Consider the following 26,129-nt stretch of genomic DNA (forward strand, 5'->3'; position numbering starts at 1 on the left):
TTATCTCCTCATACAGAATTCGAATGATTCTCCCGTTTGTTTCTCTTGAAAATAGACTCATTCAGTATTCTAAATATATAAATTTAAGCCCATAATTATTTTTATAAAATTTTTTATGATTTTTAAAAGTCAGAATAGGGGAACCCAAAATCATTCTGACCTTGTCTCACAAAATTAATCATATTTCATGATTTACAATTCCATTGCTTACATCGTTTATTCTATAAGAAACTAGACTTAATAAGATTTAATTTCATATTTTATTCATCCTATAATTAGATTTATATAATTTTTGATGATTTTTCAAAGTTAGACTACTACTGCTGTCCAAAACTGTTCTAGTGCAAGATATTAATTACCATGTTATAACACCCTTATTTTCTTTTTCTACACCATTTCTCATCACTTTTTCTTATTTTCTCTTCACTAACATATCAAGAATATAGGACCTTATGTAAGAAAACTCTACTATTACATTATTTCCATGCTTTGTCAATAATAACAAACTTAAAAACATATTGAAATCTTGATGTACTTACCTTGTTCTATTGATACTAATCTTTAACTTGATTTTCTCTCTCCTCCAGCTTCTATTTCTTAAATCCAAATTGATATTCTAACTCCTCATGGTCTCCTTAACATTTTTCTCTCTTAGTAGCTATGGAAATTCTTTTGATTTCTAGGTGAAAATGGTGAATTTTTGGTGGAAGGACCAAATTGTAAAGAAAGAAAACTTCTTTTCTTCTTCCTCTCTCTCACGTTGGTTTGCATGGGAAAGAAAAGATGATGATTCTTAATCTTTCTTTTCTTATATATACTAAATAAAATAATAATAAAATAATAAAATATCATTTAAAAATTAATTTAAAGTATTAATAAACTAATATTTATTTATTTAATTTATCTAAAATATCTCCAACATCATCATTGTCTCTAGATTTCTCTCTCTTCCAATTGACCATTTTGCCCTTAGTGATCTTTTAAATTTTCATTCTTGAGTCATCACTTAATTTGGTAAAATTGCAATTTAGTCCCTCATAATTCTTCACCTATTCAATTTGGTCCTAATTCATCAATTTTCCTTGGTTTCTAGATCATTCCACCCTTAAAATATTTGCACTATTAGTCCTTCAACTTTTCATATTTATATTTTAATCCCTCAAATTTTAAGTATTTACTCCTGGGCCATAAACTTTTCTCACTTTTACAATTTAGTCTTTTCTTAAATCAGTATATCATAATATACTTCCCAGTGACATAACTCAATTTTTCCTGTTCTTGTGACTTTATTTCCTTATTTTACTATATTAAGGATAATATCTTATTGTAGAAATTTTCAGGGTGTTACATAGTTGGGTAGGAACCACACTTATTTATAATTACTCAAAGGTATTAACATTGTAGGATGACTACTCTCCATTCACAAAGCCCTAATACACCAAGCATTCATCCTGAGTATCTCTAAATGAATTGGTCTTTCTCGTTATCGCCCTTCTCTTCCTCCATCTTTTATTGATACCTTATATCAACAAAATTTTCAATATTAATTTAGTTTTTCTTATAAAATTAAATCAAATAAATTTATAAAAAAATCAATAAATTATGATAAAATATAATATTTATAAAATGTAAAAAAAAATTATTTTAGTAAATATAATAGGAAGCCAACCTTGAGAATTATATTAAAACAAACTCATCCCACACTAAAATCCGTGTTTTCGTTGGAGACGACATTATTGAAAAGGACAATTATGAACTTCGAATATTAATAATATAAAAAAAACCATTTTTTAAAAACCCCTTATAAAATCAGGTGGGATGAAAACCAATGGATTTCAGATATTTTTTTGGTCATCCTTAATAATAGACCCAAAATACACAAAACAACAAGGGTAGGCTACTCTTTGGTTTGTATCTCTTACATGATACAGCCTTTATTACATTTAAATTTGGTCCATTGTGTGATATTTGGTTATAGATTCAGTAGGCCCTCCACAGTAAATATTTATTTTTATGTTTTTATCTTTAAATTTGAGAAAAAAAGATTACCTGAAAAAGACTAGAGAAGTGAGAAGGGACAGAGGTGGGTGTATATGAAGGTGAAATCATCAAGAAATGAAGGGTATCACGAGATGCTTGGGAGCCCTTCCATGCAAATTATTTCTGACATTGACATAATTATTATATTTCTTTACATATTTCCAATTTTTAAAATTACAATCTTCACATAAATCCCATTTCCGAGCAAGTTTAATATTCTCACTTATAAAATTTAAAGTTTAAAAATCATAAATAAATTTCCTTATAAGATTTAATTAAATATAAGTTATGGAATCGAAAAAGAAGGTACACTCAAAGTTGCAAAACGGTCGTTAAGGCTTCTAGTGTCTTCATCGACAAAGCCAAAGAAGGAAGGTCGCTTTTTCGGTTAATAAAGCTTACATTTTTATTTTTAATAAAAAACAAAAAAAAGGTGTCCTTTTAGCATGTAAACGAATCACTAATAAATATTAAACAATTTATAAATTGACTATAATCAGAGTACAAAAAGAGTAAAAATTTCTGAACCCTTTTTTATATATATATTTTACATATTTGGCAACAAAAAGTGGATTCATTTTGCTATTTGGAGAATGTAGATAACCTTATATATTTAATTATATTATTCATAATCTATTATTTTATTTATTTAATCCATTTTTTGTTGATTCAATCTAAAAGCTTTTGCCCTTTTCCTTCTGCAGCTTTCTTCTCCACTCTCTCTTTCTCTCTCTTTCAAAGCTGTCTCTTTATTTAAGTCCGTAACCGCTCAACAAAACAAACTCAGCTTTGCTTCTCTCACTTTCCCAAGAAAGACAATTTTAGGAAAAAAAAAGTTTTTTTTTTTTTTATGCAGGAGCGAGAGTTGTCCAGAAAAGCATGCTTTCAAGGGTGAATAGCGGTTTGGTTTGGATGGAAGGTACTAAAGAAGATGAACACTCATCTTCATGGAACAGAACCAACGGTAATAACAACAACAACAACAACAGTGTTATAATGGAGAACAAAGAAATGATGGGTTCTTCTTTATCTTCATTCAAATCCATGTTAGATGATGACTGGTACGTTCCAAACAATGGTATTTCGAGCCATCATGATATTAGAGAACTTTCGTTTTCTCCAAATCTTGGTGACCATCAAGATAATCTCTTGCTGCATCATCATCATCATCAGCAGCAGCAGCAGCGACCAGTGGATTCTTCTTCTTCATGTTCACCATCTTCCTCTGTTTTCAACAATATTGACCCATCTCAGGTACAGTTCTTTTTGCAGCCAAAACCAAGCTTATCTTCGTTCCTTAATGTTGTTTCTAATAACCCTTTAGACCATGGGTTTGATTTGGGTGAAATTGGGTTCCTTGACAACCAAGCAACGACAAATGCTAATGCTTTATTAAACCGGGAACATACTGGGGTTTTGGGTGGTTTCACCGATTTAAGCCCTGGTAATCAGTTAGACACTGCTAATTCCTGCCCCGAGACTCAATTCTCGGGTTCTCGAGTGGTTCAGCTGACGGAAAACGGTGGTGGGTTCGCCGGTTTTCAAGGGTTTAATGAGAATCCAGGTAATCCTCTGTTTCTAAATAGGTCTAAGCTGCTAAGACCATTGGATAGCTTCCCTTCAGTGGGAGCACAGCCAACTCTGTTCCAAAAAAGAGCTGCTTTGAGGAAGAATTTAGCTGATAATGGAGGGAATTACGGGGTTTTAAGTGGAGGAAACATTAATGCTCCCAGTGGAACTGAGGGGGATAAAGGGAAGAAAGAAATGAACAAAGAGAATGAAAAGAAAAAAATTTACAACAGAGATGAACTAGAAGATGTAAGCATTGATGGGTCAGCTTTGAATTATGATTCAGATGAGTTCACTGAGAATAACAAAGTTGAGGAAGCTCTTAAAAATGGTGGGAACACCTCAAATGCAAACAGTACTGTTACTGGAGGAGATCAAAAGGGTAAAAGGAAAGGTCTTCCTGCTAAAAACTTAATGGCCGAGAGGCGCCGTCGAAAGAAACTCAATGATAGGCTTTACATGTTGCGGTCAGTTGTTCCAAAGATTAGCAAAGTAAGAATGTCCCTTCACTTTCCTTTTCGTTTGTATCTCGTGAATGCAGAGTATAAATTATTGTGTCTATGAGTGTATGTGCTAAGCTTTATTGTTTTGCTTTCATGGTGTTACATTTTTTGCATTTTATGTGAATGAATGGTATCAAATGCTTAAGAGAAAGTTGCATTAATGTCTCTCACATGGAGTCTGGTAAGAGTGTTTTAAATGTCAACTTAATTATTTGGACCCCATTTCAGTAAGTGAAGGCTGTTATATTCTCCTTGCTTTTTACATTCCGTTGCATTCGAATCATTCATGGCGTTTAGTAGTTTTCATCAGTTATTTGGTTGTTTAAATTCGTGATACTGATGTTGACGATATATGGCCATAGAAAGGGATAATCGGTAATACTAAGTTTCTGCTGTTAATTGATGGTCGTATGATTTACATTATCCTTTGTACTAATAGATGGATAGAGCATCTATTCTTGGGGATGCCATTGAGTACCTGAAGGAACTACTGCAAAGGATCAATGATCTCCATAACGAATTGGAGTCGAACCCTGGTACCTCTTCGCTCACACCTACAACCAGTTTCCATCCTTTGACTCCCACTCCGGCTACCTTGCCTTGTCGTATCAAGGATGAACTTTGCCCTAGTTCATTACCGAGTCCCAATGGGCAGCCAGCAAGGGTAAAAACTCATCTCTTTAGATTGAAAAGTTGCATTCAGATTTCTTTCTATTGTATATGTTTAGTTCATTCTTGTTTCTAGCATACTTGAGCTCAGTTCGATGTATATATAGGTTGAAGTAAGGCTGAGAGAAGGAAAAGCTGTAAACATCCACATGTTTTGTGGGCGCAGACCAGGCCTTTTGCTCTCAACAATGAGGGCTTTGGACAGCCTTGGGCTTGATATTCAACAAGCGGTCATTAGCTGTTTTAATGGCTTCGCCATGGATATCTTTCGAGCTGAGGTACAATCTCTGACCATCATAAACTTTCTCATTTCCTTTTTAAACAAGCTAAGGTCAAGCAACAAAGGAAAAGCCTGAACCGTGTACTGCTTAATCAATGTTACTCCTCTGACTCTTCATTTTCTTAAAATACCTGTATCCGACATCCACTGTCATATGTTGAAAAACTTGAACTACCCTTATCCGACACGTTTTCATTTGATGTGTTCATATTTTTCAGCAATGCAAGGAAGGGCAAGACATCCATCCTGAGCAGATCAAAGCTGTACTATTGGATTCAGCTGGTTTCAACAATATGATTTAGGGTTCTTCAGCAAATTCTATCAAACAAGCAAATTGCACTTTTGTTTCAAGTGTTTACAAGTCGATTGTGCCAAACAAATCAAAAGACAATAGTAGTGAGAGAACAACATGAGAGCTTTTAAATTAATTTGAACTGGTGGGAAACTCGCCATTAACTGAACTTTTGGTAGATACTCATCTTTTTTTCAGCAATTTAGAATTCTATTGTCTGAATTTTTGGGTTTTATTAGGATAAGCTTCTCATGACTGCTGCGTTTGGTCCCCCCCCCCCCCCCCCCACCCGATAATGACCAGGGCAAGGTGGTCTGTGTTGCATGATAAGTAAATAAATTCAAGTTTGATTTGGATAAAGCTCTAACTTCCGATTTAATTTGAGCACCGTATTCGAGGCTCGAATTAGTTTCATCTCAACTTTGGGTTTTCACTCAGGTGTTAATTTTCAGACGGGCGAATCTAAGGGCATGGTCAGGCCCGGCCTCCCTAAAATGTAAAATTATCATTTAAGTTTTTAATTTTTTTAAAAATTTTAAATTAATAAAGATAAAATTACATTTCAGCCTCTTAAAATTATAAAAAATTAATTTAATAACTTTAAAAAATTAAAATTTTATCCGACCCTTCTATAAAATTGTTCTAGCTTTGTTCCTGATTTCAAGTGCTTGGTCCCTTTTCAAGTTTTTCTTCGGGTGTAAAAATCTCAGTGCTATGAAAGGACTTGGGCTAGCAGAGATCCCTCAACTTTTTGGGGGCTCTAGTTACTTAGTTCGTTTTGGGTTTTTTATTGCTGGATCCATTGTTCTGTTTTAGGCTTGGTTCTTTGAATCCAAAAATGATCTCAAGGTTTCCAATGGGTTTTGAGGTCTCTCTTGCATATAGGAGTATCGATACTCCTGCTATGGCTGCCTGTTGTCCCTCTAATGCACACCTTGTTTCTTCCTTGTGCTTTAAGGTTTCGTTTTCCGGCATGGTTAGCCTCCAGCGCTAGCGTTTATGCCATGGGATTTCTGCTAGCTTTTGCTGAACAGTTCTAATAAATTAAAATTGGTAATATTTCCAATGGAAAATTAAGAAGAGAGAATATTATTTATCAGACAATGCATGTGAGAGATCATTAAAGATTGCACTGTCCAACCTTTAAAAGACCCTAGGAAAGATGTACTTTTTTTTTTTTAAGTAACAAAGTTATGAACATGGTTTTATTTCCGTAAAGATAGTGTAAGATTTGGTCGGTTGGTATAACCCTGTTTTTGTTTAAGCAATGGTAATTTATATAAATGAGAAAAATCCCTTAACAAACGCAACTTTCTCGTTAGTAACATCAGCATGCATGAACTGACTTTTGGTGGAAAAGACATCATCTTACCAAATCTGTACTCCTTTTGCTTCACCAAAAACATGCGTATAGGAATAGTAAGGTTGTCAGGATCGTATCTGGCCTTTTTACTTTTGTTTTGACACTGATACAGCATATTCTGATAAAATCTTTTTTTTTTTTTAAAAATCATATATTTTATATTTCAATTCCTTTAGCTTTACATATAAAAGCAAATATTTTACGTAAAAATAAAAATTTTAATTATATCAATGTCCCCAAAATTATATTAATTATATCTATAATTTATAAAAATATAAAAATAGCCGACTGAGGTGAAGACGGTATTATTATTTTAGGTCCCAGGGGGTCTGGTGATTTGATCAGACCTGGAGAACTGCACTGCACTGCGCTGCCCTGTACACTTCATTCACCCAGTTTCGTAAAAGTGATTAGATAAATATTATTATGTCAAAGTAGACCATGGAAAATTTAATTTTGACAGGATACCAAATTATTTTCGCAGGAGAAAGTAAGAAGCCATGTGTGATTATTCAAAACCCAACCCCACTAGTCGACCGGCCACCACTGGTCAACGAGATAGGAATTCCACCGTTAACGTCGTAGTCAACAATGGAATGACTTCACTTACAAAATACAATGGATCTGGCTATAAAAGCAGATAAGAGAGTAGCATTACTTGGCAACCGCATTACAATATTTTCGATGACTATCTATACAGTGCGGAAAATGCACCAATTTTTTTATGACTTAAAAAAAAGTATTACTTTTAATTGAAAAGACATTAGGTGGCTGTATTAACCCTACTTACATTCACAGCTTGAAGAAAAAGGGGTTGAAACATCTATATGTACATAGGAAGAAGAGAAGGGGGGTGGGGGAGGAGGGGGTTGCAAAAGCAAGGCCGGTGTACACATGCTTGAAATTCAGATTCGGGTATACATATTTATATGTATATATAAAAATAAAAATAAAAATAAAAAACAACATACGCTATTGATGCCACAACATTATCCAAAATCGGATCAGACCAGTCGTGCTCATCTTATATCTGGATTCCGATTTGTGAGGCAAACTTGATGCTAATAGACTCGCAAACCAATTTTAACAGGACAAATTTTACCATGCCACTCCCCATGTCTCCATCAAAAATCTGAAACAACAAAAAAATGCCAGAGGTTTTACACATTATGTAATATAATACCCTTTGAAATGATAAAAAAATATATGGTATACGCACCTAGAGAGTTACCCTGAACAATTCTTTGCACTAGATGCTGATGGACAGTTTACTTCTTTTGCAACTGTACCCTCTGAAGGAACTGGAATGTCCTCAAACTTTGAACCCAACGACCCTGGCTTCATCTTCTGGACCTCTTCCCTAGTGTAGATACCAATCTTGCGGACCATGGCACAAAATTCCCTAATTCACAAGCAAGTATTGAAAAAAGGTATAAATCATCTATAACGAGTTAAAATGAAATCGAATAATGCAAGAAATCTTACTGCCAAGGATCATCGCCAACAAGCATCATATCACCCTCATCATCAGTATAAACAACAAGCCAGTTCTTTTGAGGGGCCATTAATTCACCTCCAAACTCAAATAATTGATCCAATTCAGCGATCAACTCATCATAGTTGTTGAACTTAGTAAGGTCCACAGACCTTCCAAGAGCAGTCCCCTGCATAAGAACCTGAAAATAAAAAGAAATTTGAGCAAGTCCCTTCGCAGATTTCATAACGGCAAGCTTAACTATCAAAGACAAGAGAAAGAACCTTAGTACAACTCCTAGTTGAAGCAGTAGACGGTTTGCTTTGAAACTCCCGTGCATGGGGCTGACCCATTTTCTCCTGCTCATTAAAAGCAGAAACATCCTCTGCCATCTGGGAGGCGTTTGAATTTTCAGACCTTTTATCAGATTTAAGTGCATGAATTTGGTGCAATGCAGCTTGCATATGTCCTACAGGCTTGGCGAAAGCACTAATATGGGAGACTGCAGGCCCTGAAGCGCTAGAGATACTTATGAGAGGAATACCAAAGAGCTTGCAGTTTCCTTCTCTAGATTTTCCATTCTTATGCTCTTGAACCAATGATGTTTTCGGCATTAAATCTCTTGAATGGACTGAATTATCATAACAAGAAGTGGATGGGGGAGGCATCAACCAATTACCACGTGTGCATTCAATCCTACGACCTTCAAGTATAGGGTAGTCACCAAAACCACAAAATCTACCATTTCCCCGTGCCTGATAAGGCACATCCGAACCTTGCAAAGGAGGGTCTGTACTACTGTCAGACAACTTGAGTGAGAGACCAGATGGCAGGAGGGACCAAGCGCCAAGCTTCCCTTCTTGATCTAGTAATTGTTTTTTCCCCGAATTACCAGCTACTGAAGTTTGATCAACAACGGATGGATAATATCCACGTGATGTATCAGCATTCGACCCAAAACCTGAGAGCAAATCTGTGTAAGTTGGTTCATGCCTCCTAGAGGGCATCCAATTCTCTGACCCAAATTTTCTTTCACCATGAGCTACATCAATCTTCTCATCATCTATTGAAGGTGGCCACATCACTGACCTATCAGCAGTGTCAGAATCATTACTCTCAGCAAATGTGCCTCTCAAGGTCGAGAATTCTTGACCTTGCAAGACCCTTGAAAATGAACTGGCCGGCAAAGGGTCTACAGTAACTTTGGAAGAACCTGAATGATGAACTTGGTTAATACATCTTTCCAGACAAGCTGGTTCCGTGAAAACTAAAATACAATTTCAAACACATCACCTACCTTCCCTAGTAAGTACAGAGGAATCAGGGGATGAAGATACAGCATTAGTTCGAGGCCTTTTTGGCCGGGGCATTGGAAGGGGATTAAGGGCAGGAGGAGACAAAGCATGTTCAATTTTCCAAGGAGAAACTCTCTCGGGACGAGGTATTGTAGACGTTTCATCCCATCGCACCTATAAGAGAAATTTGAACACTGTTAAAAAATTTGCATAGCAAAACCTACCAAAACTTGATAAGATTAAATAATTCTACCTTCAGGCATCTCCATTTGGAACCCTGCCACCTCTTTGGATCAGCATCTTCGATTCCAACTATTGTTCCAGTAAACCTGAATACAAAATATTAAAACACATTATCTCAACTTGTTCACATATCGAGTTGGAAACTTTACCCTTAGTAGAAATTTCATGAATGAGATAGTTTTCATGTAGCCAGAAAAGAAGAACATGAGTTGTACCTCTGTTCAGGAGCTTCTTCACCTTCAAATCTCATTTTGAACCTCATCCCTATTGAGTAATTGTTCTTTACAGACTCCATGTACTGATTAAATGGAACAATGAACTCAGCTGGACTTGTTCTGTAACAGAAAATTGAAAAGGTCAAATACAAGAAACAACAATAAATTCCTCTATCAAAACAGAAATGTCACAATTGAAGTTGTATCACCCAGTAATCTATTTTGAGAAGTTCAGAATATCACGCATGAAAAATTTACACTGCATGTCAAAATGGAAGCTTGATCTACAAACCTGGGTTTGTAATACACAGTGAATATGGTTCTGGTAGTGTAGGCATGCCATGCTGTCGCTAGCACACCAAGATGCATGCTATGACTTGATATAACCGATGAAGGAACATTGCCCTGCTGTCTCAATGCTCGCCGTACACCAACGCGCAATTCTCCATTCTCGCCTCTACATAATACAAGTCAATTAGGCATATAAATCCTGAAGCTCCAGCAAATAATTCAATAGTAAAACCCAATTCATAGCACAAAACAAGCAGGCAAACCTTAAAAATATAAATGCATCCCCAGCAACAAGCTTCTTGGAGCTAACAAAAACACTCCAACCGCTTTGAAGCAAGTGTCTTCGTGGCTGACCTGGTAGTATCCAGTTTAATCAAATTGTAAATTAAACCGGTTTTACCTCAACAAGAGATAAATTGAAGAAAACTAAGCGACAAAAAATTATGACCAGTACTAGTAAAGGACATTTTATAACGGAACTCAGTGGAACAGCTCCACTGTGCATTATCTATAAGCATGATAACCAATTGGCTTGAAGTATTACCCCTGAAGATATGCCGGAATCGCCACTCATTTCCATGCAAATCCTTAGAAACCAGCTCCTGTGTTGGAGGTTGCAGCGACATATCCTGTTAATGAACAAGCCCAGATGGATCAAAACCAAGTTAAAATACAGGAAAGAAAAAAAGGAACCAGACATCAATGGCCGACAGACACAAACCAGTGGTGGAAGACATTCATCAGCATGCCGCCTGAGCACTGAAAATCCACCATGGGTACTCGTATCTGAAGCAGTCAGGGTTTTGCAAAACGAATGCACTTGGAACCGTGGGGGTTCAAGAATGGGAGGCTCCTTGTCCACCATGTTCTCATCTTGCTAGAAACATTAGACAAAGCAAAGAACACAACATTAGAAACACAAATCCTACAATAAGGCAACAAAATACAGGAAAAAAAGGACCAAAGCTTACAGTATGTTCAGGAAGCAAAGTCACTTGAGCAAAAACCTCATCAGTATCCGGTTCAGCCTATAGAATTAACAAGAAAAAGTTATTCTTCCCATTCGTAAAACAAAACTCGGGAAAAAAATAGAAAATCGCTATAATAGAGGAGCAAGGTTACCTTTAATTGTACGTTAATCACACGACAAAGGATCTTTGGTGGAAGGTCATACACCGGCATCTGCTGTTCTGATACCTGATGAGTAGACGCCTCCACCTGACGCCCCAGGGACTCAAAGTTAATAAAGCAAATTAAAAAACTCACCCGCAATGGACGTTAATTTCTCAATGTGACTTTGAGGGAGAAGAAAATGGGAGAGAGAAAGTAGAAACGAAACCTGTTCTATGTGACCTTGAGGAAAGTAGAACACGCGCTCTCCTTCGCGAGGGACCGTCACCAGAGGTCCAGCACATGCATGCCATAGCTCCGTATACAGCGCCCTTTCGGGGTCTACGGTTTCTACATACAAAACGAAACCAGAAGAACATTAAAACGACAGGAAAATATAGATAACTCGAGATCAACAATAATGGAGAAAGGAAAACCAGAAACGGAAGTGAGAAGAAAAAGGGGTTAAAGTTTATACCTCTGACGGCAGCTGTACGAGCGGAATGACCGTTCTGCCCTTCCATGGTGTTCCTAGTATCTCGTGGCTCAGTATAACCGGAAGAAAAACTATCTCCTCTTCCGTTGACACAATTTCCTTTTATCGATATCTCCGACGTAGTCATTTCTTCAAGAAAAAATCTTTTAGCTCAAATCTCACATCTGCTACACTCTCAAACTCCTCAAATCTATACTAAAAAAGCCCTAATCTAAAATCCCACTCAAATCTACCAGCGGTTCAAACATCAATAACCAAAGCTTCCCTTTTTCCACAGAAAATCAACTATCTCTCCGAGACTTCAAAGAAAACCTAACGAAATTAGAACACCAAACCTATACTTCTCACAGTTTATCAACAATCTTCTCGATTCACGCATCCAATCAATCAAAATCCACTTTTTTTTAATCTATCTAAAGTCGTTTTCACTTCCCCTTCTGCAAACAAACACACCACAGCCTCTCTATCTTCTTCTCTTCCACCTTACATCAATTGCAGCAGAAGCAACAGATGAAAAATTAGAGCTCGTAAACACCAAAAAAAAAAAAACTTTTTCCCCCTTATCTCTTTCTCTCTGTTTGTTGTTTTTTTTTTCTCGTGTCTGTCTGTCTGTGTCGGGATGAGGGGTCGAGAAGACTTAACCAAGGGTGAGTCAAAACCGTGGAAGGAAAATGGGAATGATATAAACCAAGGTAAGATTTTAACCCACTGAAAAACCGTCAACCGGCATTAACCCGTCCGATTACCAGTTGTCGTACCGGCTACATCCGGTGGACTTATCAGGGGAGGTAGGAATCGAGGGGACCAGATAGTACTAGGGGGAGGGGCAGGCAGATTTAAAATATAATTAAATTTTCTATTAAAAAGGGGTTAATTAAATAAAGGCGGCTTTCCGTTGTGTTTCCGTCAATAGTTGGCAAGTAACGGCGTTTGTCTTGACGTTAGTGGGGGTGGGAAAAGGTTGGTCTGTTTTTACGGGAGGGGAAATGGGGTTTGTCGTGCTATTAACGGGCAGGTTTGGATGGATGTGAACTGAAAATAGGTTAAGAAAGATAATAGCAAAAAAATAAAAAGGCTAAGGCTACTGTGGTTTCAGGTAGGGCTGAGTGTGCGTAGTTAACACCACCCGGTGTATCTTAGCAAAGTTTTGCATTCTTGCCTTTTTCTCTCACTGTGCGCACCTTGTGAATGAGATTTTTGTACAAAATATCTCGCTCCTTGAAATATTAATCATATGATATCTTATCACCTTTTTTTCATTTCTTATCTGTCATTTACTTCACCACCCTATTTTTTTTATTTTTTAACTTTGGTGTAATTCTGCCCTAGTCTCTATAATTTTCGAATTATTCAAATATATCCTTTCTATTTTTATTATCTTAAAAAGTAATCTCCATTTTTGGAAAATTAAGATCTAAGGAATATGTTATATTTCACAGAGAATTTTGAAATCTCTTAAGTTAAAGTTTTTTTTGGTATAAAATATACCATTCTGCCAATTTTTTTTGGGTAAACTATAAATATAGTTATTTTTGTTTGCCTTATATTACATTTTAGTTGTTTTGTTTGAAATTTTACGTTTTAGTCACTTACGTTATCGTTTTGTTACGAAGTAGTCATTCTACCATTAAACTCCATTACCTCCCTAATAATACTACATGACAGTCCAAATAGGTTTTAAATGTTAACTTGGATGTCTTGTTACTAGGATGAAAATAGATTTTAAATTAAATAAATTTAATTTTGGACTACCAAGTAGAACATCCAAGTTAGCACTTAAAATCCATTTGGACTGTAGCGCAGGACCACCGTTAGAGAGGTAACGGAGTTTAACGGAAGAGTGACCACTTCTTAACAAAACAATAACGCGAGTGACTAAAACGTAATATTTTAAATATTAATGACTAAGATGTAATATGAGGTAAAAAAAAGTGGTTATTTTTAAATTTACCCAATATTTTTTATACTAGAATTACATTCTAATAAAAAATCCATATAATAAATAACCATTTATTGGCAGCACTGGAAACTTTTGTAGTGATAATCTGGGCTATTAGGAATCATGGGAATGATGTCCATGGAGCTTCCTTGTAAAGAAAACAAGAGCTTTTTCCCACAGCAGCATGGTCGACATGATAAAGAAGACTGCAAATGCATCAATTTGTAGAATTAACAAGAAACCTCCTTTGCCTTGATTAATTTTGGTGCAACCTTTGACTTGATCTCTTGATACTATTATCCAAGATGATGATGATATTTTTGTGTTGGGTGCAACTACTTTGACAAATCCCAGGGTCCACGATGCCTACATAGCTGGGGCTTCAACACCGCAGTCGTCAATGTTATCAACAAGCCATTCTCCTTGTCTGAATCTAATTGGATTGGAGACTATCCTCCCTTAATTCATCAAAGTTGTAATGAATGATAAATATATTATTATATTATGAGTAATACATCTTTTTGTTACATGATTATTATTATTTGAATAATTTTATTATAATTTTTGATCATATATGATCTTTTTGATACAATGCCTAAAACTACTCATAATCCTTTTTCTAACCCATAAATAGGAGGATAATGCGCTTCAACGCACTAGAACCAGGGGCGAAGCTTGAAAAAAAATTTTAGAGGTGAAATTAAGTTGTAATTTTTACAATAGTAAAAATGTAATTTCACTATTTTAATAGTCTATATCTTTATAATTTTTAAAGAATTAAATCAAATTTTTATCAATTTAGAAAGGGTCAATGTGTAATTTTACCTTTATTAATTTAAAATTTTAAAAAGTTTAAAAGGCCTAAACATAAAGTTTTTCATTTTAGGAGGGTTACGGCCTGCCAAAGACCTGGCTTGAACCCACATCCTCTTATATCGGGAACAATGCTCATGCCAATTGAGCTAACTAAATCGACTTACACAATGGCAGAGCCAAGGGGAGCTAGTAGGGCCTGACCCCCTAAAATGGAAAATTTTTACTTAAGCCCTTTGTAATTTATAAAATTTTAAATTTGTAATAGTAAAATTACACTTTAGCCCCAAAATAATAAAAAATAATTTAATCTTTTAAAAATTATAAATATATAGTCTATTAAAATATTGAAATTATATTTTACTATCGTAAAAATATATAATTTAATTTTAACCCCAAAAGAAATTTTCTGGCTCTGCCATTGAACTTTACGATTATTATTTTGATAGTTTTTTTCATATTTTTATTTAGTTTTTAAATAAATATCTAAAATTATTTAACATAAAATATCTTCTCCCACCTTCTAAATATGTGATTTTCATACATATAAATACATGATAAAAATTTTAATTATTATATTATAAATTCGTGTCATAAATTAATCGGATATAAACTATTAAAATAACTTTAGTTTCCAAAACAAAATTGTATTATTTTTAAGTTGTTGTTTTTATTCACACGAGATACTATAACTTTCAAACTCATTATTTTATCATTTTAAAAATCATACTTATTTTTTATAAATATAATTTTAATATTCACGTGTCATAATTTAATTAATGGCGATTAGTTTCTTCATTTAAAAAATTGCCATTTATCAACATTGTACATTTGTCACGAGAAGTTCGAAATTTTATAATAGTTACTATTATTATTTGTCAAGATAATAGTAGCAGTTAATTAAGTAGACGGAACGAGAAATTGAACGGACAAGTCACGTGTAAGCGCAAAGTGTCAGCGTAATGGGACCCACGTGTATTGTCTAAAGCAGCAAATGGTGGAATCTTTGTCCGACAAATTATTTACAAACAAAATATATTGTTCAATTACAGTAATTTGCAATTGCAAGAAACGATTTTGAATTTACTACAGTAAAACTGTGATTTTCACTCGCTTCCTATACTAGTAATAATAATTTTTGCTGTGTTTATGAAAATAAATTAAATAAAATTTATAAAAAAATCATTTTAAATGTAAAAAGAAAGATGTACATACATTTTCTGAAATACCATCTGTGTGAAAAACTTTTATTTTAATACCACATTTTTTTTCTTTATTATTAATTGTTGTTTTATTCATGAAATAAATTGAATTTTTATAAAAATAAGAAAAATATATTGATTAAATCGGTTAAAATATCTTTATGATTAGAATTAAATCATTATAAATAAGGAAATACTAAAATTTATCACATGTATATGTGTATAAAATCACTATTTAAAATATAAGCGTGTATTTAAAAGTAACATATAATAGTTGACTGAATATTAACTCAGTTAGTATTGGTATTATTATATGTGTAGAAGTACGTGAGTTTTTTTTTTAAATAATATTGTTATAAGTTCTGATCACATCTGTTTTTTTTATTTAATACTTAAAACTACTCATAGCCCCTTTCAAACTTGAGCCCACGTCCTCCTACATTGGCAATAATGTACTGCCAATCGTGTTAAGACTCAATCAGTAGGAGGATGTGAGTTTAAACGGGCTGAAATAAGTTTATCCTCTTATCTAAAGTTTGGGAAGGAGTTTTGCCTAGTTCTAGGCATATTTGTAAGAAAAAACACAATAAACACTAAAAATGTAAGTCTTGAAACTAAATAATAGGAATTTTAAATAGGCAAGTACATCATATTAAGAATATTAAATGTGCTTAAATTGTTTATTATAGCAATATAATTTTGATAGCACATCAAAATTTTACCAGTGATAAATAGAAAATTCAATATTAAAAATCTAATTATAAAAATTAAATAATAAATTGACTTGTTACACTAACTCGATCAATCACATTATCTATATATATATGATGTGGATGAGCTTAAAGTTACTCAAGAATGATTCTTGGTTTAGTAGTAAAAAACTTGTTTACGAATCTATTATACGCGTATTTCATATATATTAATTTTCTCTCAATTAAATTACTACTTGATTAACTCATAATATTAACTTATTCAAAAGTTTAAATAATAATATATAATACTAAATATTTGAATTTCATATTGAATTTAAATTTAAATTTGCATAATTGAAACTTTATCCAATATTAATAAAAAGAGTAATATTAAATCTCAACATTAACAATAAAACAAATATGAAGAATAAAAAAAAATAAATTCAATATAAAATTAGGAGTAAAAATTCACACCCACTTGGATCTGAGCACCCAATCAGAACGTTTGCCTTTTGCGACGAAGTCAATAGCTCCGAATTTTCTAACCCATGGTGTGGAATTACATAAATGACCCTTGCCCACTCAAATGGTTAGAATAATGTGGACTTCTCACCTCTGCAAGTGTAATTATGACTTGCCCTCACACCACAAGTATTTATTTCAATAAATAAATAATAAGTATAATATATGTCAAGATTTTTAGAAATGTAACAAAACTAAAAATAGGTAAAATAAAAAATTTAAAAAATTGTGTCAGGTGGAGTGAAACATCAGCGTCGGTGAATTGGACCGGACGTGTATCTGGTAGCTGTAGCAGAGCAGGGAGGCAGGCATGCAGACGCAAAACAGGACTTACCACTCTCAATACGTTATTCAAGTGAATCTCTCCCTTAAAACTAATGATTATCATTCACTTTAATTTTTAAGACCAAAGCATGTATAATATAGAAGAATGAATCAACAAAAATTAGTTGAATTCATTAAAAACTAAAAAATTTATTAAAAATCATTTTAAATAGCTGAAATTAGTGTAAATATTCTGAATTCAATTAATTAGATTGATGCGATTAAATCAATCATTAATCTGATAATTTCAATATTAAAGTATTTATATTATTCTTGTGTGTGTTGTAAATAATAATAATAATAATAATAATAATAATGCAAAAGAAAGGGCATGGCAATGAGTTCGAATCAGAGAAAGGGGCCCACAACAATGTTTCCTATTAAGTTTACAGTAATCAGAGAGTGGGGCCCACATAACCACTGTCCCCCTTTGCTTAGTATCTTTGGACAATCCTTTAATCCCCTCTTCTCTTTCGCCTTGACCCCTAACTCATGGACCAAACACCTTTTCCTCCCCTAATCTTATCATTATTACTTTTTAATCCATATATTATATGTTTAAACCAATTAAACTGATTTTTAAAAAAATGGTGTTAGCTTGCTGTAGGCACCCTTTTGATGCGAACACGCCCCAGTGTGTTTAAATTAAAAGGCAATATTTTTTTTTCACTGAGACACACCTACCTCTGCCTGTATTACTCGAATAAATACACGAGAACATGAACAAGTGACATCATTATTCTTTTACCCCCTTTAATTTATTTGTTTTAACTTTTATATAAATATTATATAGTTATTGTTTAATATGCGGATGATAATATAAAAATTATCTTGAGAAATATTTTTAAAGAACGTAAAATAATAATATGTTAATATTCCAATGATTTTCTTTACTGTTTGTAAAATATGATTGATTGCCACGTCATCAGATGTAGGGCCAACAGCGGTTACGGACTTGAAACGGATTGGATTACGGTTTTTGGACTTTACATTTTTCTATTTTGGATGTGTTATAGCGGATCTGAAATGGGAATTGTATGCAGTTTAAAGTCTGTAAGAAGCTGACGGAGGAGCAATGTTCGCATGCCACGCGTTACGGATGTCAGTTTCAGGGGACACGTGGGTTTCTCCATTAAATGCCAGAAATAGCTTTGGACGATTTCTTAACTGAGTTAAAGAATTGGTTGCGTCTTATCACGCTGGTTGCGTGACTTGTTGTTAAGTGGAGGATCGGATTGTTTCTTGTTACGAGATTACGTCATTAAAACTGTTATTCACGTTATTTTTATTTTATATAAACCCTAATTTTGAACATAATTATAATTTCTTTTAACATCAAATAACAAGTTTTACTGAATTAAAAAAAAATTAAAAAAAGAGAGAGGAATTATTGTATAGGGAGTGGGGGACAGAGAGACAGAGAGAAAAGAAGAGACTAATCTTTTGATTAAGAAATAATTAAAGAGATAATCATGGAAGGGAGGGTGGCACATCAACATTGGGTTTAGGATAATACTTTAATAAAGAAAGAAATTAAAGGCATTTGGAGGGGGAGTTGGGCACCCCTTATCTGATAACACTTTAATTAAAGCTTTTGGAAATGGACACTTTTGTTAGGAAAAAGGGAACGGACGACTACTCTTTTGTCTTAACTAAACTAATTTTATTTTATTCCACCAATCAAAAATAATGTTTTAATTAATTAATTAGTCACCCACGAAATTTTAATATAAATCACTTTCCACAAATTCAGTTGTGCCTGCTGTCTTGTATTCTTCTTTATTTTTATTTTTATTTTACATGTCCTACATTAATCTTAAATTAAAATTTGTAATTATTTTTCTCAATTATATCGTTGTAAAAATTGGAACTGATGTCACTAAATGATATGCGTCTCATAAATATCATCATAAAAACTTTTGAATTTCATAAACAATTAATAAATAATTTTCTATCATAGTTTTAAAAATATGCATCACATATTAAATTAATAAAAAACGAGCACCCATTAAATCAATGCATGCAATAACATATCGTTGGTCAATATAAGCATATACTTATTTTTGCATTCAAAAATGGATTACAAAATTTTCAACGTGTGGCTTCTTTTTTATTTTTATTTTATGGGGTTGGCAACTTGGTTATAAGAAAAATGTGAAGTCGTTTTCAAGGAATGAGTCAAAACGACAAAGAGCCGTTCGCTAGGAATTCTCAACAACAACGTAAAACGACATGGACTTAGACTTAAGAGATGCTCGGTATATTCTAAACCAAACTTGGTATGCAGAAGGAGATGCTCTTTGATTGGGATAAGTTGTCACCTTTGATGTTGTTTTTTCTTCTATTTATGGGCTAAAATCAGCAAATTCCGAACACAACAACAAAATTCAAACACATTAATTAGAAAACAGTGCAGGGCAGAGAAATTCATTTACCACAACCTCTTGTCGAATCGATGCCCACTTGATTGACAATAGCCATCACAGCAAGTTGAACGTTTATGTACATTTCTAAAAAATAAAAATTCTTTAAAATATTTTAATTAATATTTTTATTTAAATTCGTATCCATTCAATTTAAATTTTTTGGAATAGAGTTTGATTATATGAAAAGAAGATTGAATTTTTAAGTTGAAGTTAAGTTTTTTGTAGTTTTGTAAAGAGAATATTTATTTTAGGTGCATTAAGATATACATTTTAATCGCTCTTCGATACTTAAGTTAATAAGAAAAATAATGTTTGAATAAGAAGAGTTGACTAACGATAATAAATTTCGACTTATACCTCATTTGGAAGGATTGATTAGTGATTCAAGTAAGAGCAATGTGCAAATGTTCAAGTAGTATATCAAAGCAACTCTTGATTGTCTAATAGGTAGAGTGGACTAATTGTGATGCAACCCACATCGGAAAAGGAAAGGCAAAATCCTAGTGTATTTAGGCAGTGAAATGCATTTAACCAACACATTACTGATTTCTATGCATCACCTTAGTAAGGTTATTGTTTAATATTTGGCTTGCAAACTACAATTACTAATGCATTGGAGTCCTAAATGGATCATAACATTCCTCGAATTGAGTTAAAACCCAACATATTCTAAAAATCTTAATTTATTCTTCGAAATGCTCATCCAAGCAGTACAAGAGCACTAATTAATTGAATAAAAATATCAAGGAAAAGATGGTGTTCCCTCAAACATATCAAGTGTCTGTCTTTGCCAGCAAAGACAATAACGTGCCATTCATTATTCAAATATTTTTTTCCCCATAATTAATCTTCCACTGTTGCACAGTTATCCAATTAAAATACTCGCTGCTTTTGATTCTTTTATTATCAGTTTCTTTGGGTAATCGTAGATTGCCTCCCTCAGTGAAGACAAAAGCAATCTCTTTCTCGGGAACCTCTTTAATTTAACCTATTTCTAATGCATTTACAATTACCAAAAATGTGATTACCATTACTTTAATGATGCTCTCTTGACAGCATGGTGGGAGAAGCCTAACGCTATAAAATAATCATATACGGTATAATTATAAAATATCATCAAATACGGTAGATGTCTGCCACCTGTTTTTTCAACACTCACCCTATAAATATAATATAATTAAAAATTAGGTAAAATTATCATTTAATTAAAAAATATATAAAATGTTCTTTAAACTATTTAAATTAGTTTATTTAAATAATTAACCTATTTGAAAGATTTTTTTATTAATTACTTGGTTATAAAATTCATTTTTTAATAAAAAAATTTCAACTAGAGAGCTTTAATGGATGATTTGACGACCTGTATAGTAGATTAATACCTATAGATGAGCAGAAGAATATGCTTAGATCTAAGTTGATTTAAGAAAATTGTTTGAATTTTGGTTCGTAAATGTGTGCATTCAAAACTATTCCATAAAAAAAAACCTTAATTGCATAAGAGAAGGAGAATAAATTTTTTGATTGGTGCCGATGCGAACAAATAAAATCACATATCAACGATTTTAATAGTCTTATGACTTAAATAAAAATTTTAAATAATTTAATAATTATTTTATAATTTTTTAAAATTATATGACTAAAAATAAACTTACCATTGAAAAAAACTTAAATCTAAAGTAAATTCAAGAAAACTTTAGGCATAATATAATAAAAAACATTGAAACTTAAAAATCTAAGATCTCGATATTAGGAAGAGGAAGAAGTCATGATTGGGTGATATATAGTTTTACCATGCAAATTGTAATTGATTAGACAGTGTATGAATTTCTTGTGGTTGAAGTAATATCTTTAGAGAAAAAGGGTGGTCGTCAAGGAGACACAATTTCATGGAACCTTATCGATAATGGAAGCACTCTTTGGAGAGATATTGTTGATCATATTTTGGACAATAAAAACTTAACTATTTAGGGAAATCTTGTTTGGAAATCAACATTAAACTTTCTTTTTTCTTTTATAAATGAAAAAAAAAAGTAGCAAAATCCGTAAGAAAGACGACGAGTCAGGCATGTACAGGGCTCAATCTCTTCTGCTAGGGTTGAATTGTTAGTTCATTCATTTTTTCATTTATATATAGTTTCAAGGAATATTGATTTAACACGACACTAAAAATCTCTAACATAATGTGAAGTCCCCTTTTCTCAAATTCCATCACGTTCACATACATGCACTCTATGATCCAAATAGTTTCACCCACAATCACAATGCCTTTCCCATAAACAAAACATATAATATATATGTCCTGACCATGTAACTATAAATCACGATAAAATCTAGTTAAAGAGTCACGTCATGATGAGAAAATTTATAAAATCACGTTGTTAATTCGAAACTTTATAATTTTTGCAATTTGATTCATTTCAATTTTTAGTTAGTAAAAGAGTTTTCGTAAATTCGTACAAAGTTTAAAAAAGAGTATATATTTAACTATTTAAATATATAATTACGTTAAATTAAATATTTTTTGTTGTACTTACTCTGACGACGAATGGGATACTTTGTAGTTCAGACCTGACGATTGTGTCAAATGACAGAGTGTTATATTTATACATATTTCTCTCAACAACACCAATTTTTATCACCTTCAAAACACTTCTTAAACATGTTTTAAGATTAAAATATAAATCCATCATTATATTAACGTATAAATTATGAATTTTAAAGTTATCAAACTATATATGCATGTTTATTTTCCTCACGAAATGATAGGAGTTGGCATAAAAAAATAATTATGTTGTCGCTTTGAATCATATTAATTAGGAAAAAAAAGAAACATTTGGGAATTATAAAGGGCTAAAGAGGCAATATATACCAATATTTTTTTTAATTAGCTAAATAGTTTTTTTTTTTTTAAATTAGAGAAATAGGTGGATTTTAAAGAAAGAATGTGAGAGTAGGTCTAACTGGACAAGTTTTTTTTGACATGTCCAACTAGACATATTTTATTTAGAATTTTTAAAAAATACTAACTAGACACATGTTATTTAACATGTCAGTAAAAAATTCGTCCAATTGAATACACTTTCATATTTTCTCTTTAAAATTAACCTATTTTTTTTATCTAAAAAAAACCTATTTCACTAATTAAAAAAATTGACATATTTTGCCATTATAAAGACTCAGGTAACTTTCACTATATAAAGACTTTTCTTTTTCTTTTTTTATAGATATTAACAATTGTGTTTGTTACAAGTCGTCTCGATTTTTTATTTTATTTTATTTTACTTTCTACGACGCATGGCGTGTAGTCCCCTCCCTTTATTAAATGGGGACCAGTCACTGCTCAAAATATCCTTATTATTAATTTTATTCATCAAAAATATGGACACCAATTATTTTTGGTCTGAAATTTTGTGTCTAATAAATTACATTCAATCTCTAATAAATCTAGAGTTGAGTTGATTTCTAAGTATGATATGTGGTTTTAAAATTATATTTTAGAATTCTAATATAATTTTCAAATAATTTTAAATTTCATCCTCAATAGAATATGAAATATTATTAATCTATCAATAAAATTTATTAGTCTTTTAACATAATAAAATGTAAAAAAATAATTCAATGAAGGAATTTAATTGATTTTGTATGATATTTCTATTGTTATGAAAAAAATTATAGTCACAAATTATTCGGGCACTGGGTTAATTGAAAAAAATTAAAACACTACTTTCATTGTTTAAAAAAAAAAAGAGAGAGAACATATGGGTAAATTATATATAAATTTTCATTTAAAATTCATTATTTTTAAAAATATAAAATTATATATAATTTTTTTCACCAAATTGAGTTTCACAATTTCTAATATATTTCTAGTTGTGAAGTGAAATAACTAATTTAATTGCATTAGGGATTTTCCAATGGGCCAAAAAGAAACGGATTTTGGAGTCAATTGACCCACTAACTTTATCAAACAAAGGTATACCATTGGAGCATGAAAGTTTCATTCATGTTTGTTATCATTAAAAGCAAACATATTGTTTGGTAGAAAATATTGGACCACACCTATCTTTCCTTATCAAGGAGAATTAAAAGAAATTGTAGCCATGGTATTATTATTATTATAATAACGTGACCAATTGGTCCACACTCTCCTATCCCCATCTCCCTTAAGAGCCACTCTCGTGCATACCAATTCACTTGATATGGCTCAATTGGTGATACTTTCCCCCCTATCAACCTACACATTCCTATATTATTTGCCTTACCTTCTGCCTTGCCCTTTTTCTTTCTCACTTTGATAAAGGGATGAAAAAAGAAAAATAATGGAGTACTATTTTTCTTATTTGGAAAGAGAGAGAGGGATCAAGACCTTACAATTGAGTCGAAACGTGTTTATATTTGATGCGTTGATATTGTATATAATTCTATGCATCGTTTGTGAATCAAAGATACACCAACAAAAAAAAAGAGTTAGAACTATATTCATCATGTTGATGTCAATTTTGAGAGAAATAGAGGTTGAAATGAGTAAATGGTGAGTGATCTACGAAAAGAAAAAATTGAATAAAAAGACATTGAGATTTAATCCTCGAAATATCCTTGGATGATTAAATTACTAAAGTTGCAAATGGAAGATAATATAGAATAAGGTTGTAGAGTAACAAGGTGTGTGCAAACCTCACTTGTGATGTGCATGGGAATTTATATGCTTTTGTGTCCTATGTTTAATAACCCTTAGATATTTTTATTTGTCTAGACTTGAACATGTGTTTACTTCCTTAAATCTGAATACGAGTAAGTAAAATTCGATTCGATTCGAAAAAAAATTCAAATTTCGAGTTAATCGAATTGAGTTGTTCGAATTATTCGAGTAAACTCAAATAAAAAATTTCAGATTTCGAGTTCGAGTTGAGTTGAATTTTTACAATTAGAATAATTTGAATAACAGATTAGTATAATTACCGTTTTGGTCCCTATTAATTTTGAAAATAAGAAAATAGGTCTCTCTTAACAAAAATTACAAAAAAATCAAATTAATTTTCAAAATTTTAAAATATTTATAGAAATTCTAATATTATATTTTTTAAAAGTTATAAATTTTAAAAACTAAAAATATATTAAAAATCTAATAAAATAATAATTTTAGAATATAAATAAGTGATTAATGATTCAAGTTTATCATACTAAAATATCTTCTTCTTTTTTTTATTATTTTGCTTTAAAAAGTTTTCAAATATATATTGTCTCAATTTTTTGTATTGTAACATGGAAATAGTTATATTGTACAAGATTTTAATTTAACATTATTAATTTTTCTCATTTAACTCAAACGGTTTCACTCGATTCAATCGGATGCTCACCCCTAATTCGAGTTATCCGAAAATCTAAATAAAAAAGACAAAACTACATTGTTTTGATAAATGTTTACATTTTCTAAAGTTAAAAGTCAAAACTCTCAAGTTAAAAGGCACAATTACGTTGCTTTGATAAATATTTACCCATTAGTCTTACTTTCCTTCCCGAATCGCCCCACTCACCTTTTTTCCGTTACTCAAAATCAATCTAAAAGCTTGTACTTCGTCTAGTTGTAAAATAATCGGTCCATGTAAACAGATCATTAAGTATAAATAATAAGATTCGTTAATTCAATTTGAAATTTTTTGACTCGATTTGAAAAAAATTTAAATTGAATTCGGTTGCTAAAATAGGATTTGTCAATTTGACTAACTCGAAATTTTTTAACTCGATTCGACTCGACTTGATCTAATACTCACCCTTAAATCTGAGCCCATAAAATGTTAAATATTAAGACATTTAATTTTAATTTTATTCATATATATATTTTTTATTTGAATATAAATTAATGCATTGAAGGTTAACCCATGATAAATTAGCACTGCATGTGATACGGGTTAAAAGGGAAATAATAAAAGATTATTGGAGTACTCTCTCAATATTATATAAAATAATAGTTGGAGGCAATAAATGCATATCCTCTATATAAATGTTTCAGTTAAACCCACTAACTAAAAAGGTTTGAGTTGGGACATTATGAGACCCATGGGCATTTCCACTATATCAGTCCGAAAACACGAGCCAAGAAAACCCCGAAATTATGGGCTTTAGCGAAATATGTTGTTGGGTATTCTTTGTTGCATTCAGATGTAGATTAGTGGTTCAACCGGACAGTTCGATTAATGCTTGAACTGATTTATTATTAATTGAATTATTTGAAATATAAAAATCTTAATGCATTATTGGATCGATTAACTGAATTAATTAAAATTTATGTATATTTTATATTTTTTAAAGTTCAAAAACTTTAAATAGAAGTTGAAACAACAAATAAGATATTAAAAACACTACATAATTTT

The 26,129-nt window shown here is 32.1% G+C and overlaps 2 protein-coding genes across 2 annotated transcripts; one reads left to right on the plus strand and one right to left on the minus strand.

The window, feature by feature from the left end:
- Positions 1-2,694: 2,694 nt before the first annotated feature.
- On the plus strand, positions 2,695-5,575 carry LOC108479974 (transcription factor ICE1-like). The gene is made up of 4 exons (XM_017782854.2): positions 2,695-4,101; positions 4,552-4,776; positions 4,889-5,059; positions 5,280-5,575. The coding sequence occupies exons 1-4, from the start codon at positions 2,920-2,922 to the stop codon at positions 5,361-5,363; spliced, it is 1,662 nt and encodes a 553-aa protein (XP_017638343.1). The 5' UTR covers positions 2,695-2,919; the 3' UTR covers positions 5,364-5,575.
- A 1,613-nt stretch (positions 5,576-7,188) lies between these two features.
- On the minus strand, positions 7,189-12,704 carry LOC108479288 (auxin response factor 2B-like). The gene is made up of 15 exons (XM_053021574.1): positions 11,823-12,704; positions 11,574-11,695; positions 11,357-11,452; positions 11,206-11,262; positions 10,956-11,111; positions 10,779-10,863; positions 10,498-10,588; positions 10,236-10,400; positions 9,944-10,063; positions 9,739-9,814; positions 9,488-9,659; positions 8,475-9,403; positions 8,202-8,392; positions 7,948-8,118; positions 7,189-7,848 (listed from the first exon to the last, which is right to left on the minus strand). The coding sequence occupies exons 1-15, from the start codon at positions 11,965-11,967 to the stop codon at positions 7,815-7,817; spliced, it is 2,610 nt and encodes an 869-aa protein (XP_052877534.1). The 5' UTR covers positions 11,968-12,704; the 3' UTR covers positions 7,189-7,814.
- Positions 12,705-26,129: the final 13,425 nt, after the last annotated feature.

Source organism: Gossypium arboreum, chromosome 11 (genome assembly GCF_025698485.1).
Source record: "Gossypium arboreum isolate Shixiya-1 chromosome 11, ASM2569848v2, whole genome shotgun sequence".
Taxonomy (NCBI): domain Eukaryota; kingdom Viridiplantae; phylum Streptophyta; class Magnoliopsida; order Malvales; family Malvaceae; genus Gossypium; species Gossypium arboreum.